Source organism: Corvus hawaiiensis, chromosome 9, assembly GCF_020740725.1.
Source record: "Corvus hawaiiensis isolate bCorHaw1 chromosome 9, bCorHaw1.pri.cur, whole genome shotgun sequence".
In the NCBI taxonomy this organism is placed as follows: Eukaryota; Metazoa; Chordata; class Aves; order Passeriformes; family Corvidae; genus Corvus; species Corvus hawaiiensis.
The window spans coordinates 17,379,219-17,398,525 of NC_063221.1; the positions used below are offsets into that span (position 1 = coordinate 17,379,219).

Here is a 19,307-nt window from a genome sequence, read left to right on the forward strand (position 1 = left end):
GTCCACAAAGCAGAACCCCCATACTCAGACATGGTGTACAGTGCCTGGGCATCCTGCTTTGCTACCGGAGAGGGCAGCTCAGGACTGCAAAGCCACTTACATAGCAGCAGAGAGCCTTTCTCAAGTGCCAGCACCCTCCCTTATACTAAGAGGCTTGATACCTGCCCAGGAATGCCATAGTTCTGTATGTGTCATTGGAAGCAGTTTCCAAAAGGTCAATTTATTGGAAAACTAAAGGATCTTTACCAAAATGAGTTACAGTGGCAGCAGCAAACAGAATGGGCAATTTCCTCCTTCCTCTCATTTTAACAAACGCAGGTTTTTCTTCCAGGGCCATACAAGTGTTCTGCAGAATTTGATTAGCCAAATAAAAACAGTGGTAGGTCATTTAGATTGTGTACATGAAAAAAAAAAAGAAAAATTATTCTGAAGTACTGTATTCTAGTGTTCTAGATAGAAACCATACCTACAGAATTTACTGGGAGCAGCAACTCATACCTCTTCCTTCTTAAGAGTACAGGCACCACAGAACAAGTTCAGCATAAGGTACTTGAAATCAGAGTTTTTACTATGCAAACACACTTTTCACCCATTAAAAAAATAGATTAGAGGAAGATATAAACATCTTATTTATTAAATCAAATAGAAATGCAAAATATATTTCACATGCCTTACATGGAAAAGAGATGAACTTCCAAGACTTTAAAGCAAAACTGTGTCAGTTGACACGCAGGAAATAGGAACATTATAAACAGTCACAAAGAGGAGGAAGGACTTGGGGGAGGTGACATGGGGATGCTGGGCAGTTCCTCCCCACACTGAGAAAGATCTCCTAAAAACAAGAATGGAGTTTATGCTAAGCAAGCATTAGGAGCCAGAAATTAACTTTAACATACATTTATTTTGGAGAAAATTGTCTGAAGAAGTACAGTTGGCTACTAACTAGTCAAAAAAGTGGTCTAAGTTATGTGTACCATACTCATTAAGTGGACATGGGTTTATTTTTTGAGTATACCATAGTTGGGTGAAATAGACATGGATTTATTTTTTGAACATCAGTAGGGCCAGCAGGAGAATCAGAAACACCAAAAGCACCTTTTAAAAACTAGATCAATACACAGCCACATTCTGTGCGACTCTGCTATTAAAAAGGGGGGGAAAAGATGAAAAATAGAACTGTTTTTCTAAATATTTTAATCATTTTCTGATCCTCCAACTCTTCCTCCCTCCTACACAAAATTTCTTGGAAACTGAAATGACACTCAACAGCAAATACAAAGCATACACCAAAAGTATATTCCACAGTTTTTTCTAAAGAGTCAATAGTCCAGCAATTTTAAAGTGATCTATGTGCAAAAAATAAACAAATGAAAGAGTTAAAAAAAAAAAATTCTGCTGCAGCCTTAACTTCTACTTAAAAAAAACAATCTGAGGATTAGCACTAAGTTTCCCAGTGGAGGACAGATCAGTAACTCCAAGTACTCTGCCTAACCTGTGACTTCGTATTGTGAAACTGTCAACAGCCCAAGCTTACTACCAGCTGGCAAGTGGAAAACAGACTGTATCCCCATGAGAAGTAGGAAAACCACTACTCATAAACTGGTCTTCTGATATACATAAATATATGGTGCAGGTATGTACTCAGAGACCGCTGCCTACAGCTAAGAACAGTCCTCCCAGCATGACTAACAGTAAATTATTAACAATAAAATGTGCAAGACTTCTAAGAGCAGTATTTGAAAAGTTCCTGCCTGCTCAGTGCCTCTAGGCCTAAACTATCTGCTTGTTAATAGTGGTGTAAGTCAGGGCAGCTCTGGTGAAGTTACAGTAGAAATCACTGTGCATGAGGATTTCTGTGTGAGAAGAACAGTCCCTTGAACTACAGACTAGTTCAGTCCTGACCACACTACAATAGGGAATTGTGTTTAAACCATGAGTAATCATGCAATCATCTCCCAGCATAGTACTTCTTTTCTGCACACATGGAATGTAAATGACTGAGATTTACAACTGATGATTTTGCAGATTTAATGGATTATATTTCTCTAATGGTTCTGGCAATGCAAATTCAGTTAAAAAAAACACCACCAAGAAGACCAACAACAACAAAAAAATCCCAAGCTCACTGCTGTCTGCTTTTTTCTTTACTGGATGACTTATCTGACACAGGGTTTTCTAACAGTGAGTAAGTGTTCAGAGACATCAGATTAGTTGGGCTGGGGTACGGTAAAGTCCAGGTGCGGAAGACACCACAACAGATGATAAAGCTTAATCACAGTTGAGTGAAAAAGCAGATTGTATGTCTGTTATTAGTCTAGTAAATGGAGATGATGCCCCACAGCCTAAGCAAGGGCTGTGAAACAAAACAATCACCAACTCAAAAAATGCCTTGAGTATTCCAGATAAAAACTCAGAAGAGCAAAACATGAGCAGTAAAGTCACTTGTTTAATGGCTTTCAAAGTCATGTTCCTAAAGAGTCCAAACATCAAAACTATCTCCAACTTGAAAGCCACATGGCAGCATTCTCCCAGTGCTACCACTGCTGCATGGAGCAGAGGAGCATTATGGAGGCTGAGGGGGAGACCAGCTGCAGGAAGGTGACGGGCCTTCGCCAGTGTGAAGGACTAGCACACTGGACCACAGAAGGAATCTCACCCAGAAACATGAGGCCTTGAGGAGAAGAATGAAGGCAAACACAACCTGGCCTGGAGAGTGTACTTGAAGTACTGGAGAGGGTCCAGAGAAGGTCAGTGGAGCTGGTGAAGGGTCTGGAACGTAAGTCATGTGAGGACTGGCTGAGGGAGCTGGGGGTGTTAAGCCTGGAGAAAATGAGGCTCAGGAGGGACCCTTATTGCTCCCTACAACTACTTGAAAGGATGGTGCAGTGAGGTGGGGGTCAGTCTTTTCTCCCAGGTAACAAGCAATAGCACAAGAAGACACAAGCTGTGCTAGGAAAGGTTTAGATTATTAGGAAAAATTTTTTCACTGAAAGGGTGGTCAAATATTGGAATAGGCTGCCCAGGGAAGTGGTGGAACCACCATTGCCAGAGGCATTCAAAAAAAGCGCAGACATGGTGATTAGGGACATGGTGGACCTGGCAGTGTTAGGTTAATGATTGGACTTGATGATCTTACAGGTCTTTGCCACCCTAAACAATTCCATGATTCTATGAAACCACATACCTTAATGCAGGAAAATGGTGGTTCTGGTGCAGTTCAAATCACACCCAAACTGGTTTCATTTGCCAAGGATAGCTAAACACTAACAACACAATTCAACATGTGTTCCATGTGCTGTTAGGCCCATATCACATACAACATTTAGCCTTGGTTTGCCTCCCCATAATGCACTAAAGTAAAACCAGACCTTAAGGAATAACTTGCATAGTAAGAAAAGGTCATCAATTTAATCATTTACTTTAAGCAGACAAGCAAATTTGTAAACATTCAAAAGCGGCAGCATCCAAGTTACAAACAATTTAAGGAAAAAATAATTGAGATTATTAAGGTTTTTATCCTCTCAAAAATTTTGGAAATGAACTTTTAAAACACTGCAAACATTGAACACTCAGTTGCACTTCTTCTAATGCTGCTAGTAATTCTGCCTTCCAAGGAATTCTGCTTTTTAAAACCATGATCTCACAATTGCCGTATTTTTATCTAGCATTTGCTGTTTGGAAGCCAGCTACCAGAGCATTTCAGTCTAAATCCCATTAGCAAAGGGAATGCTTGTGTCTTGATTCAACACCTCTTTAACTTCTGAGGGTAAAGTGTCAAAGAGGTGATCTTCCACTATGAGCCCACTTTTCCTGAGAAGCTGACACTGCCCCAGCATAGCTGGCAGACGGTCCAAGCAGTTTCCCTTCAGTTCCAGGTAAGTCAGCTGCAACAGCTGACTTACTTTATCTGGGATTGAGGTAATGCAGTTTTGTCCCAGACTCAAAGTCCTCAATTTAACACATTTAAACAACTGTTTTGGCAAAACGTCGACTTTGTTTCCTGTGATGTGAAAATGCTGAAGATTTTGAAGCAAACCAATTTCCACTGGAATCACCGCAATTGAGTTGTAGCTTACATCTAAACACCTAAGTTTCTGTAAACTGAACACTGCGGCAGGTAAGGTTTCAAGTTTGTTATTGGAGAGATAAAGAGACTCCAAATTTTTTATGTGGGTAATGGATGAAGGAATGCTGACTATTTTATTGTGCCACAGCTTTAAACAAGTCAATCTTTTTAAATGCTGGAAACTGATGATTTCTTCAATTGTGCGTATACTATTTGACTTTAAATCCAGTTCCTGTAAGTTAGAGAGACTGAAGATGGCATGGGGAATTCTCTCCAGTTCACAGTTCTGCAGTTCCAACTCCGCAACATTAGTCATTTTCTTAAGGCTATTGAGTACCACAAGCTTAGTGCCATCATTATGAATGACTAGTTTTGTTAGATGTGGTGCTACATCTGTGATATTGGGGGGAATTTTGGTCAAATTGCTCTTCACGTGGAGAATTTTAAGGTGTCTCAACTCTCTAAGAGATTCAAGCCCTATCATTTTATTATTTTCAGAGTTCAAGTTGCCTATCAAATACAATTCACGGAGGGTTTTGAGCAAATACACCCACGCAGGAATTTCTGCAACATCTGTGAATTTCACATGAAGGCATCTCAAGTGGTCTCGGAGGAAGCTAAAGGCAGTCTGCTCGACCTTCGCAGGGCAGTGGTACAGATGAAGCTCCTGAAGATTCGTCATCTGGGAAATTTTGGCTGTAATTTTCGCTTCAGGAATGAGCTCCAGTTTCAACACATCCAGATCTGTCAAATCAAACACTGCATCAGGAACCCCTGACAGCATGAAGAGATGCAACTCTTGCTTGTCCTGGGCATTGCGGGAGACGTGCTGCCGAAGCTTCTCGTAAGTCCACTCATGGTTTAAACTAATTCCGCGCAGTTTGTTCTCGCTTACCTCAGACAAAAAGACACCAAATCGCTTAGAATACAGCTGGTCATACTGATCTACCATGTGCAAGAGAAACGCAAAATCATTTTTGACATCGGGGATATCGCTGAAGCTACTCTCTTCTCGGACCTTTTCAAAAGAGTACTCTTTTAAAGGTATTCGGAACAGCCAGAACAGCGTGTAGAGACAGATAAAACCATAGACACAAATGAGGGAAATGTAGCTGATAAGCAGCTTCTTCAACATATAAGCCATATTGTGTGTACATTCAAACTGTGTGTAGCCAATCAGGTGTTCCACTTTTGGGTTGCAGATGTGTTCAAAACTGATGGTGTTGACAAAGTTTGCAGTATAGCAGAGAATAAATATGAACTTGACAGTCTTGATGACAGTCTGGCCAACATAGAGCTTATAAATCAGATCACTGTCTTCCACGTGAGCCCGGAACTTACGGACTTTCTCAAACAGTGCTTTGGCTTGTTCTCCATCTTTCTTATCTAAAATCGTGACACTGGGAATCTCAATCATCGGCTTGTCAGCTGAAAATTTGAAGCCAGATTTGGTTATCATGGGAGTGCTAGCACTTGGGCTTCCTTCATCACTGCTAGTAGAAACATACTTGGGCAGGGACTGGGCACCAGTTAACCTCTGTTTGTTCTCCTCAGAGTCCTCACATGCCGTTTCAGACAATGCTTTTGTAGTCCAAGGAGACTCAAAGCACTTCCCCAATATAGACACAAAATGCTCAATTTTTGAGCAAGTCTTGGGATACTTGAACCAAAAATTACTACTGACTATTAAAATGATAGTATGGATGAGAACAAGATAGGGAAAATACTTGGAGTACCAAGGAAGAGCCAAATGATAGCACATCTGGTTAATAAATACGTACTGCTGAAAATCCAAATTTGTTTTACGGCCCGAGGAATCTTTCTGCTCCTTCTTCAGCTCCTGGCCTGATTCAGTGGGTTGATACTGAGAAGAGGTAGCTCTGCTCAGAAGAATGCCAGGTGTTACAGTAGGGGCACTTCCCAAGGAAACAGTTCTCGCTGATGATTCTTCTTGACCAGTGGTTGTTTCAACAGTGGTAAAGTCGGCCTTCCCTGATGTATCAGGCTGCACTTTTGAATTTACAGTAGACTGCAGAACTGGCAAGCAGACCACCTGGTCTTTTGTCAGCTGCATGGTTCCAGCAAAAATGGCAACCATTAACATAACAACAGCGAGATAATCCATAAATACATCCCACCATGGTTTCAAGATACGGTAAGTTGGCTGGATGTCACTGAGTGATGCAACTTCTGCAAGGGTGAACATTCCTACAAGAGAACAAAGACAAAATCAGTATTGTTGACTGGGGACATTAATTTTACCATTTAAAAACAATCCCAGCATGACATACAGATCCTCGGAAGGTTTCACTTTTCCTTATTTTTCGTTGCCTGTCACACATTGTCCATCGTTCTGCTCAACAGATTTCTCACAGGATATGACCAAAACAATGCATTACTTTAGCAAATCTCACTTCAAGCTAGATCATGTTTATCTATCTTTGCCACTTCACAGCACCAAAGCCTGCTCTGTGCAAGTGAAATATCTGAAAGGTAAAATGCTGTAGCTGATATGTATTAATAAAAAGAAGAACAACAATAGACTACACAGCACAAAATCCAGTTCTGTAAAAATGATTGCTTGAGTCTCAGCATATAAAATCCAGTACTAACAGTATTTTGTGGTACCTTGCATTTAAAAAAAATAGCATTTTTCTAAATGCTTTGCACTCTGCTCATGACTTGGACAGCACATTTTAGGTCTTGTTATGTTGTCAGCAAGGCCTCTCATTTCTTTCCATCTAGCACAACACAGTATCATCCACGTGTCTTACCAGATTGATTGGCTCCCTTCCCTTTTAAGTACCACTGCACAAGTGAAAGCCTTGCAGTTACTATGTGAACATTTGGCACATATTTTTTAACATACTTAGCTGTTTGAAAGTAAAAAACAGTTGGATGGGGCCTTAAGTAACCTGATCTAGTGAGTGGTATCCCTGCCCATGGCAGGAGTGTTGGAACTAGATGGTATTTTTAGGTCCCTTCCAACCCAAAATGTTTATTCTATGACTGGACCAAATATTGGTACTGTATACATATTTTTCCCCAACTGATTCAAGCCAGCTAACCAAGAACAAATCCCACAACTCTTTCTTAATATAATGGGGAAAACATTTTTTTCAGATTATCATCACAGCCTAGTGATCACAGGAAGCTGGTTAGTGCAGGTAGCACAGGAGCTGACTGCACAGCTTTCATTTTATCTTAAACATACGCATGGTGAGACAAAGCAGCAAACTGACCACATGAGAATCCAAAACCTCTCTACAGCTTTAAATAACTCGCTTTGCTTTTTGTTTTGACAAAATATGGAGGACTCAACTTACCAGCTTTAAAAAAAATAAGCTTCCTGCGCAAGCAGGATGTGGTAAAATCATCATATTAACTGCTGAATGTGTGACCCAAATTTGCCATTTCTAAAGAAAAATATCTAGCTCGTGTGCACACATGCAGCAGGGAAGGAGATAGTAGGCACTTTATCCCACAGAGTCTGTCTCCCTTTGCTTGGGAGATAAACAGCTTAGCAGAGCACAAGGAGATCAGAGCAAGCAGTAACAAGATGCATTCGATTTATTATTTTTAACTTGTAGCATAACAGATCGGACAGACCTGTACCTTACACACCCTAAAGCACAGTGTCACAGGCAACATAAATACAATGTGATGATTCAATTAGTTCTAGATAAAAGGCATTTTCTACACACAGAACTCAAATACCAGCAATTGCCTATATGGTCAAAGTCATGCACCCCTCCTTCCCCACACCAGTGCAAGCAGCTCCCACATCTCAGTCTGTGGGAAAGGCCAGCACTTGTCTTTACTACCACAGAGCTCATGATCAAAGTCTCTCCTCCAACACAGGGAGATATCCAGTCCCTGGCCTCCCACTCACTCCTCCCAGAAGCTTTTACCAGTCTTGCATACCAAGCCCGAGATGTGGCAGAGGCAGCCAGAGAGGAGAGGACTTTATCTCACTGCAGCACTCATCTCAGTGCTCTTGGCACAGTTGCCAAAACTTAGAAGTTACGGCTCAGTTTCTCAGGGAACCAGCAGAAGGAGCTTCCAGTTCTCGTTTTATTTTCCAGTGGGAAAATGAATGTCAAATACTCCTCCCTCATCAGAAGTTTTTGATGTCTCAGTCCTCCCAGCAGTACAAGGACCTCCTTCCAGCAGCAGGGTTCCTGAGCCTGTCCCCACCCACCTCCCAAGGGCTACAGCTGCTGTAGAAAGTGCTGAAGGACACCAAGCAGTAACACACCCCAGCTATCAAAGCCTCGAAGTGCCTTACGTGGAAGTTAGCTACAAACTCCTACCTTTAATGTCTCCCAGTGCTTTACCTACACCGAGTCACAGCGTGACTGCTTGCCCTAGAATTGCTACCTTGGACATTTAAATAACAACAGTGTGCAAATGAACAGCATTAGCCATTTGTGCTAAAGTGAACAGATTGATATAAAATGACCCTCCTAACTCCTCGGGCTCAACTGTGTCACCTGCCCAGAACAGGAAAACCACAGAGCAGCAGTAGAGGTGATTTTTCCCCCTGAATGGATTTTTTTCTTCCCAGGAAACTCTTTGGAAGGGATACTCTCGATCTCCACACTGTTTTCACTGTGGTCTCACCTACCTTGGCTGCCACAAGAACTTCTTGCCCACCAGGTGAGTTCAGCAGGAGAGCACAAAGCCAAAGGTGGAGCAAGGCCAAGTCCTGCAGGCACCCGGCAGCCGTGCCCCAGCTCGTGCAGCCATGCACGGTGCAGGGAGAGCAGGGCAAGTGGGGTGGGAAGGAGGAACGAGATCACTGCTGGAACAAACACAGGTAGCTGCTACTGCTTGTTCCTCTGGGGCTAGCCTTTTCCTCAACTTTGCACTAGCTAATTACGTGGGAAGTTACTTCACTGCAGTTTGGGGCATGGCCTCCAGAATGCCTTTCACAGAAAGAAGGTGATTTTTTTTGCTTCTGCCATGAGAACATGTGGATTAAGCACTGAAACCCAAGTACTGCAGACGTAACTGCTCTAAACAACTGAAATAATGGAAAAGAAATGACAGAGCACAAAGTGGCTCCAGCTAAAGACTTAGAAAAAACAGCAAAAGCTAAAGATCGCCTCTACCAGACCTCCGTCTCGCACACACAACATCATTTCCAAAAAGGTTAGGAGACACAACAGAACCTGAGTAATCCTCTTTGTGGAGCTGTAGACAGCATGGTGTAACAGGAGCTTTACACCAAGAAGTAGCACATTCAGTGCTCTGAACACATCTTTTCTTTCACGTTACTGATACTCAGAGAAGAGCTGTTGTTCTGGCAGAGATTAGCAGTTACAAAACACAAAACACTCCTCTGTGGCATTACTAACACTGTCTCATAAAAGACAGTCAGACCTTTTTCCAGCTAGCAAAAATCAATTCCGAGAGCTGAAAACAGGTTTGCCTCCTTACATGTCCAAAATTTTTAACGTTCTGAGTCTTAAAAACCAAAATGAAAAACTATGAACCTACACACAGTATAAGACACATTCTGACACCCTGCAAATAAATTTGATCTTTTCTCTCTTAAATCCATCACAACATGTATTGGTGTTTGATTTTACTAAACTAATAACCACAGAAGTTAGCTTTTATTATATTTCTGCACACACTTAGAAATCAAACTATTAAGAGGCACTCAGAACAACAGGGCTGTACAGTACTGTAATGGGTTTGGATATCTTTATTCCGCAGCTGAATTTAAACTATTCAAAGCTTTTAAAACCTACTGTTTGAAATATTCCTTGGAGTAGGTGGATAGTATTTTCATCACTAATTTTCAACTCCTTTTAAGAGTGCCAAATTGGGCTTTGGGTTTCATTATAAGCTACAGTGATAACACAGAAGTAAGGAAAAAAAGAAAGAAAGAAAGAAAGAAAAAAAAAAAAGACCCAAATGCCAGTCTGTGTCTGGCAGGCAGAGCCTGCACCAGCCTGCCATAGGTGGTCTCCCCTCAAGACCAGTCAGGGCATGCTCTACTCACAACCCCAATGCAGAAAACATCTGTGAGCAGATAGCTGAAACTGAAGAACAAAGTCCTGTGCAGCTGAAATGTTAAAATACCTGATTTCTCATGGTGAAAACACACACTTCTTTCAGCTCTTTTCAGGGTTTACAAGGCACCAAACGGACCTTGAGGCTCAGCAGAACATGGGGTTTTGACACACCCAAAATCCAAAGAGACCCACACTAGGAAAGTGAGGTTCTTGAAGAGAAATGTTTTTTAATTCCCAGTAAGGAATTTTAGGACAGACTCCTTTTTCAAATAGCACATTTCTGTTTAGTTTTAGTAATATATTTTAATCCAGGCCTATTGCAGTATGATCCTTAGGGCTGCACAGTTACATTAAGACTTCTATTTTAACAAATAACCTTTTTTCCTCTCAAACCCTGTCTCCAGCTCTGTAACATGGATGACATTCCAGGATAACATTAACTTCTTTCACTTCCACCTATCACTTCCAGCTATCTACTGGGTGTATTCTTTCTCCTGAAACAAAACCAAAATCTTTAGCCTAAATAAATGCAACTGTTCTAAGCACAGCTGTTTCTTGCTACCTTCTAAGATTTTAGGTGGAAAACCTTGAAGTTCTGAAAGTACTGCAGTAGCATGATTTGGAGCTCTAGAATTAAACTTACTTTGTTTATTTTGCAGTTATACAAGTTACAGTGAAAATGGAATATAAAGAGAAAAAAATTAACAATGACAATACAATTGCTATAGGCCCACATTAAATCAGCAAGGGTAGCAACTAATTTAATAAATCATTCTTTTTAACAATTACAATAATTTCATTAGTCTTAAAGAAAAGGTGTAATAGAAAGAGGTCGGAATGTGATTCGCCTGGTGAATTTCTGACCCATTTCAGACTATAAATGCTGAAATACAAAATGGACATATTTGGGATATTTCCTAAGAAACTGTTCTAGCTGAAATACAGAAGTTAGCGGAAAAGGAAGCAGCAGACTGGTATGTCACTAATGTTTATTTACATCCTACTTCTTCCTGTACTTATAGATAAAAGCTGTCTGTCCTGTAGCTTACTGGCCCTCCTATCTTAAAAGCATATTTAAAGTTAAAGCAAATTCAAAGTCAGAACAAACAAATATACCAAGAATTGTAGCACATGATATACTCCTTTACTCCCAGGTTCCCAAGACTCCAAACAAGTCCACTTTGTTTCAGGAAACAAAAAAATTCCTCAATTTGCATTGTCGCTGCATCTGGTAAAGAATTCCCTAAAAAACCTCAATATTTCTAGCTGAAAAGAAAAAGTGCAACCATGAACAATATTGTTTTCTCCCTTCCCACAGGAAATTAAGGAGAAGAAAAGTTTTCCCAAGGCTTTGCTAGCTTGTTTTTGATCAAGTGACCATAAGTTTAAATTTATTTCCACTGTATATTTTGCTGTCACTTTCCACCAACCATTTCTACTTCTGCAATATCTTACTAAAGCAGACTACTAGATCTTAATGTGATAAGAATGCATTATGAGATTCCTGTTAGCCAGGACCCTGCCAGTATCAATTGTTCCATGGAAAATCTGCAAAGGTCAAGAAGATGGCATTATCCTTTTCTTTTTCGTCCTTTTCTTCTCCACAGAAGCAAGTATAAGGAGGCCCAGAACCCTTGTGAAATAATGCACAAAGACATACAGGAAAGTCTCTGAATCATGACGAGTTTAGGCATTCTGAGCATACAGACACATCCCATACCTGCACTGGTTATTCAGTTTCTGAGACGAGAAGCTTAAAACAAAGTGAAGGTTTAATCACCACTAGGCTTTGGGATCAAGTAAAAGAGGGAAATGGCCCTGCTAAAGTAAGTGGGAATATTCCAACTATCCCTAGCCTGGTTTGCAGCTCCTAGTATGTTGGCTAAGAGGACTTAGCTCTCTGCTGCTTTATTTCACAAGGGATTATTGTGCTTTACTCTACCTGAGCCCACTCAAGCTACAAAACCAGCTGTAGGTACAACTACAACTACAGCCCCTCCTCTCAACCATCCTGCAAATTGACCCCTAAAATTCAGCCAAACATGGATTTGAGCACTGTCTTGTACTACCTGAAAAGTCCAGGAAATATTTCACAGGAAAATACAACATGGGCATTTTTATAGTGTTTCTCTACTATAGGAAATGTTTTGCTGCTACTTTAGTGATGGAAGGCATTGCAGAACATTAACACCAGGATGGGGCTTATGTTATCAGATAAAAGCACTGATCAGGAAGTATCTCTAGAAAATCAGAAAAAGATTTAACATAAAAAGTTGCATAGAAAAAGATTTCCATTATTTCTTTCCACCCAATTAGAATGACAAGAATTCCCACTTACTGTTTCTTCCCTAAACATCTGACAGCAATCAAATCTACCCATTTTAAATCAATCTGCAAGATCTAGTTTGGTTTATTTTTGTTTGCTACTCTGTAATGGATCATGACTGGATAAGGAAAAGCAACGAACATAAAGCTGAAAGGTTATTTCCTAGAGAGAAAAACATTTCAACCAAGGAACAAGAGATCCACAATAGCTTTTCATGAACTCACATTAGATAAATATATATAGAAACATATGATGCTCTTATTTGATAACACACTTAAATGATCAAGGAGGAATAATTAGCACGACTCATACACTGATTATTTGAAAACCAAAACCAAACAAAACCCCCCAAATCTAACCCATCTCCCCAGTTCCCACATCCCACTGTCCAAACTGCACAGCTATAATTTTGGACTTTCCTTTAAAGGGGATATATAATCTCCCCCTCTCTTTCTATATATATATATCTATATATTTATATACATAATATATATAATCTCCGATATAGTCCGCAAATACATTCTCCAACTAAGGAAGCATCACCTTTGTGAACAACATGAACTTCACTGACAGTAACTTGCAAAAAAAATTATCAAAATCTAATTTCTCTTAGACTGCATAAAGAAATATTAGGCTTCAGTAAGCTGGAGACAAAAATAAGATTCTTTACATAATCAATATCAAATTAGTACCATTTACAAAAATGAAATCTATAAAAACCCACTTTTTTCTTTTTTAAAATCTTAAAAAATGCTGCCCTTCAAAGCTGGGCTTTTTCAGGTTGTGTAACACTCTAACCTACTTTTGGATGATGCTATTTAAGTGTTTACACTGAATCTTCCTTGTTTACCAGTTCTTTGAAGGTCTAGTGCCATACACCACTCCTACACAGATGGTTTTGAAATCAATGTGATATTTAGAAAGCAGTATTAGCAGCCATTATTTCCCTAACAATAAACTGTCAAATCTTACCTCATTCTTGCCTTACTGTAAATGACCGGAGAGGTCTGTTTAAAGATGACTTTCAAAACAGGAGCCCATTGTTACATTTCTGAGTAGCTCCCCAAAGTACCCAAAGATTATTAACACAATTAGAGCTCCCAAAAAAACCCCCAAGTTATTAACACAATTAACTCTGTATTTGCTGCATGCAAATTCTGTGTCTACAGAGCACAGAAAATGAACAACTTCCCACTTTGCCTACTGCAGTACTCCTGAGCATGCTCTTATAAAAGAGCTGCTTTGGCCAAAAGTGCAAGCTTCAGTTTTTATTGACATTTAACCCCAGGCTTCAGAGTGCAGAGCAGGTGCCCACTATACTTCAGAAAGCTCGGGGAGACCCTAAAAGCTGGATGTTCAGCAACACTGCTCCATCCTTACTTCTCACAGGTTAGCAGGGTCAGAGACCATGAAGGGCAGGAGAGAAGAGATGGGAGAAGCAAACAAGACTGGAGAGAGTGGTCCTTGAGCATCCCTCTTCATTGGTCTATATATCTGGTAAACAGCTCAGGATTAGATATGTTCCAGTTGAAGTCAGTTAACCACATGTGATTTTACAGTTACAAAACAAACCACCTAGCAAGGCAACATGCAAGAAACCAAAAGAGATGGTTAATGAGACATTTACCAGTAGGGTAAATACTGAACTTCAGATGCTTTTCATAGCTGTAAGCAACAGGCATTGAATGAATGCACAGGCATTTCATGGGCACAGCTGCCAGAACAGAAATCCTCCAGCAGAGTGGCAAGGACCTGGCACATAAAGGCAAAGAACACGCCTTGGATATACCCCGGCACATGCACTCCCGCCCTTACACTGCTGCTACAACCACTCTTATTTACACAATGCCAATTCATCCTTCTTTTATCTGAGGCAGCACATCCCCAGTGATCAAACTCGCACCACCAAGGCTGAGCAACCAAATTTCCAACAGCATTTTCTATTTCACCCAACTAGAGAGCAAAAATAGTGAGCAGACACTTTGTATCTCATTTCACAGAATTCCCAAAACAGCCAGACAGTAATCTTGAAAAGACAGCCTAACTTGTGCGTGCAGTGCTCCCAGTTTAACACCAAGCACTTTTACTCAAGTGCAGACTCAACTGAAAACTACTGAAGTTGATTTAACCTGTGCTGGCATGGATGTACAATGTACACTAAACTAACAGCTGCTTGCGCTCAAGTATAAATATTTAATCCTTTTGCCATTTCTAAATCTGTTGTTCCCCTGTCTTTTAGGCCGTGAGGTTTCTGCAGTGTTTTCATGACCACTATCAGAAGTAGAGGAACACACAGTAAACATCTGTCACTTCTACTAACCAGAGCACTTTGGGAATTTATCAAGTTGCAAAAGCAAGCTGCAACAAAATAAAAGCACATCTGGTAGCTCTTGTCCCTAGAGGCTGCTTTTTATCACTAAAAACAACCCAGCAATACAATTAAAAATAAATTAAAAGGATTGGAAGACGAAAAAAAGTAAAACAATAAAACAAACTTTTATTTCTTTTTTAGTTTAGAAATCTGAAAAATAGAACAGTTAAAAATGGTTTAGACCCAAGTTGTTTAAATTTGCTTTTACATAGATAAGTCCACATGGCTACAAAGTTTGTTACATGAAATTGCTTGATCTCAGATACAGATAGCACTCAGCAACTCATGCAATTCCTCTGAAAAATACTCCTTTCTCATGCACAGCCACACACACTACCAGAGTCTGTCTCTCCTTCCGAATTCACTTGGAACTGTGGCAACTTCAAAGTGGTAAGAAATTTAACCTGGCATACATCGGAGCTGATAGTTTGGTGGTTTTAAGCCACAGAATGTAAAGATACAAATAATTTACAGAACATATTAGTAGCTCTAACTACACACCCTAAATGTACCGAAATAAGAAGGAGTGCCTACCAAAGAGAAAGGAATGTGTTGCTGGAGATTTTAATAGCACCTCTTCAGGGCAAAATGACCTCTCCACCTTAACTCATGGTACTGAAGTCTTGTTTTACTTAATTTCTAAACTGCATTCCCATCCATATGGAAGCAGGTTTACCAAGTAACTACAGTAAACTATTTTCAATGAATACTTTCTCCTTCCTTTTATTTTTAATGGACATGTAAGCAACCTTGCACGGGAACATTAACAGCAACCTCATGGAGATCTACAGCCAAGAACAGACAAAACTTTCACTAAAGAACAGGCTCCATTATTCCCTATCTGAGCAGGTTCATCTCTTCAGCCTACAAACACCGTGACTCTCACTGGGTTACATGCTGAACAGAAGTTTCATAAAGATTTGCACACATATAAGCTACTGTATTTTCAAATATCTGCAGTGACACTTTCATTATACCCATTATTTAAAAGCAATCTAGGAAAGGCCACACTTAAATTAAAAACTTAAAACAACGAACACAAATTAAGCATGTGCATACCCACAAAAAAGTGCCCAGTGACACAGGCAGCTACATGTAAACACAAGCCTCCTACTCACAATCAGATTTCCTCTATTTCTGCCAAGATCTTTTCTGTGGCAAGAGCAGTAGGAAGGTGCATTAAGTGCAGCTGAGAATCAGGATATGAAAAAACACGCTTGAAGTCCACCTTTCCTTTTACCCACTCTGCTGCTTTGATAAAAAAATTAAAATGCTAGTTTACAGCTCAGTAAATAGGCTGTACCCTCAATTTTAAAATACACAGTCTCTCCGACTCCTTATGGGACAACAGTCTAACTTTGTTCCTATTTAAATGTCACACAGCTTCTTTTATCCCCAGGGAGAAGGGGATACTTCCTCACTCAAGCCAAGGTCCAGCTGTAAAGCCATGTCACAGAAACTACTCAACATAACAGCCAAGCAGCCCCTGACACCCCCCAGCATCCTGTCTCCCCCAACCCAGGGCAGAGACTACAAAACTGATAGCCTGCTGCCAACACTACCTGCTCTTTATCAAGCAGAGAGATCTTCTACACCTCAGACATCCTGCCAGATGGGTAACAACTATGACTTCTCACATAAAACTCTGATCAGCAGATGAAGGATGGGTTATTAATGGTTACCACATTCCTGCCAAGCTTTTAATAGCTGAACCTCCAGTGGTTTCATGCCCGGAAAAATGCCTGCAGCTGAAGCATTTATCCTCAAACGGATTTATTTAAGTTTACTATAATTCTTTTTCCTCTTCTAAACTTAAGCTGCTTTCTGTAAGAGATAAGCTATTTGCTTAGTCCATCTAGTCCCATAATTGTTTGGTTCAGGGTGTGTACTACAGTACTTAAGCATAAAAAGAAATTGTGCTGCAACATGTATTTTGGGGGCTCTTTTGAAATTTTGCTGATGAGTTCAGATCACCTCCTTCCTTTTTACGCTTTATTTTCTCAAAACCCCATGCAAAACACTGCCTTAAGAACAGAAAGAATGTTCTAAGACTTGCTGTCCTCCCAGAGATTGCAGCACTCCTGCTCTAACAAGCAAGCTTTCAGCTCTGCAAAAAGGTTCAGTAAGGTTCCATTGTGCTGCTTGATGCCATTCACCAGCACCAGCAGATCCATACAACCTCCAGTTCAAATATTTACTATTGCTAAATTTATATGATTATTTGACTCAAATGCTCCAGCTGGAATTGTAACCTCTGCACTGAGGGCCCTCCAGCAGGGAGTGGGCAGACAACCCTTGCCCCTGAAGGCTCACAATCTAAAAGTGATTATTTGTTAGGCAATGATAAGCATGTTTGTGGCTGTAACATTCAAAGCCAAAAACCAAACTCCCTCAGGCTTCCAGAAAAAGATAAAAAAGTGGGATAACAGCATGATTAAAGTATAATCAAATTTAATGTTTTAATGCACTGCCATCTTTGAGAAGGCTTAACATTATGTCCAAATAAATCCCTTTACAATTACAGCATTCCTATATACTTAGCCATACTCCTTCCCACTGGTTTGAGTATGATGCTATCTCAAAAATAAGGTACTAAAAGTAACAACTCTTGCAACCTGCCTTTCCAGTGAAATGGACAATGAAGCTTTCCTTTCCAGTCAAATCTGTTTTAAAACAGATAATGAAGCTGAGTTTATACTTCAACTCGAGCAAAATAAAAATACAGAAAGGAGACACTTTATTCAATCCCATCTACAGATACCACTCCTGCTCCAGCACTTACGACTTTTTCATAATTACTACAGGCTTACACACACACTTGCACTAAAATTTTTGGCAGCCACCTTCACAGACATGCATCCATGTATCATGTCACTGTCTGTCTTTTACAGCCAACACCTGCCTGGATGGCCAAATCAGAAAATCAGTGCAGAAGCAGCTTTTTTATTCTGCAGGCAGCTTCCCCTTATCCTAGGTACTTGCCATTTGAACTTGTTTTAGCAAGTTTCACATCACTTAAGGGTAGCACAATAGCTGCTCCAAAAATAAAAGCTGAGTGCCCTCTGACTGGAGGAAAACAAAACAGGTTTTGTTGTTGCCATTGTAAGTAATTTTCACATCCTTCAGCAGACCCCAGTCAGGTCCCCAGGAGATCCCAGGAGATTCTGTGCAAGCATGGATAACCAGCAAGGCAAGTTCAGGACACAGCACTGCATCATACTGACCTGGCAGAAGAAGGGTCCTTACCTTCTAAATCACCTTCCAGTCCTTCCACCAACATGCCAAGATTTCAAAAAAAAAAGGGGAAATGTAAAGTCTGAGCTTGCGCAAGTACATCAGTGATTTCAGCATTCTGGCTCTCACTGTGACTTCCATCTAGCATAATGCAAGGCTTTCAGAAAGAGGTGCAATCCAGCCCCCCTTGCTGCCCTGGTGTCCTGAGCAGAGCAAGGACTTGTCCTAAGGCAAATTCTTAACATCACATCCAGCAGTATTTCTACAGGCATGTGTGATGCACTAGGCATCACCTACTCAAAGCAGGATGGAGCAACTGATGTTTTTATCTTGTAACATGTCTTGGGGTGACTTTATGATGTGTATCCCATATCGCTGCCCTATGCCCAGAAATTAATTTTTGTGCCTTTCTATGCCTTTAAACTGAGCCTGAGAGAGGGAAGGAAAAACTGAGCAAAATTTTTTCAAAGCAGTTTGCAGCTTGTTCAAGGTCACACAGAGACTTTTTTTCAGCTGCAGCAGGAGAGCGAGAGGGAAGGGAAGCACCCGGCTTGCTTTTCTTTCCAGCCAGCTTCCAGTAGGTTTTGTCCCTCAGCTCCTTTTCCTCTGGAGAGTTGAACTTTTGTTTTCCTGGGACTTCGTTTTTTCCCTTTTCTCTCTGCTGGACGGTTTCAACATCAGAATACATTGGGAGGACCTTCCACTGAGGCCTTGGCCCTGGAGGTGGGCCCACCACCCCATCCCAGCTCCAAGGAGGGGGACAGAGAGATCTACAGAAGGACTCTGAAATTTTCCCAGGTTCCTCTCAGCAGAGCGAGAGGTTTTATTATTTAGCATCATTATTCCTTTTCCTGTGTGTTTATTAAATAAATTGTTTTTATCTCTTTCACTTTCCTTCGAGGAAAATTTATTTTTACCCGAACTTTGTGGGGGAGGGGTGGTTGTGACCTGCCTTCTCTCAGAGGATATATTTCTAAATTTAGTCAAACTGGAACGTAACACCACCAGAAAACACCAGTTCTGGAGCAGTGGTGGTGGTGAGAGACTGAACAACTACAGTGTTCCCCCGCCCAGGCAGGCAGAGACCTCCAGGCACTCACAGTGATCAGGTAGCATGGCCCCATGAGCCTGCAAACACCCCTCTCAGAACAGGGTAGCCTGGAGGCATCCTGCAACTACCAGGGACAGCAGGCATTATTTGAGCTCTTGGTTTGCATTTCAAGTTGTTGACTCAACACAAAATAAAACACAAAATGGCCACAATTTCCCACACAGTGACCTGTA

At 40.7% G+C, this 19,307-nt stretch overlaps 1 protein-coding gene across 5 annotated transcripts in view; it reads right to left on the reverse strand.

The window, feature by feature from the left end:
• Positions 1–611: 611 nt before the first annotated feature.
• LRRC8D (leucine rich repeat containing 8 VRAC subunit D) overlaps positions 612–19,307 on the reverse strand; it is a 53,408-nt gene continuing 34,712 nt past the window's right edge. For all 5 annotated transcript variants that reach the window (XM_048312705.1, XM_048312702.1, XM_048312703.1 and 2 more), the window contains one exon: positions 612–6,274. In XM_048312705.1, the coding sequence (XP_048168662.1) occupies positions 3,705–6,272 (2,568 nt within the window). In that variant the 5' untranslated portion in view covers positions 6,273–6,274 and the 3' untranslated portion in view covers positions 612–3,704. The remainder of the gene's footprint in view (positions 6,275–19,307) is intronic.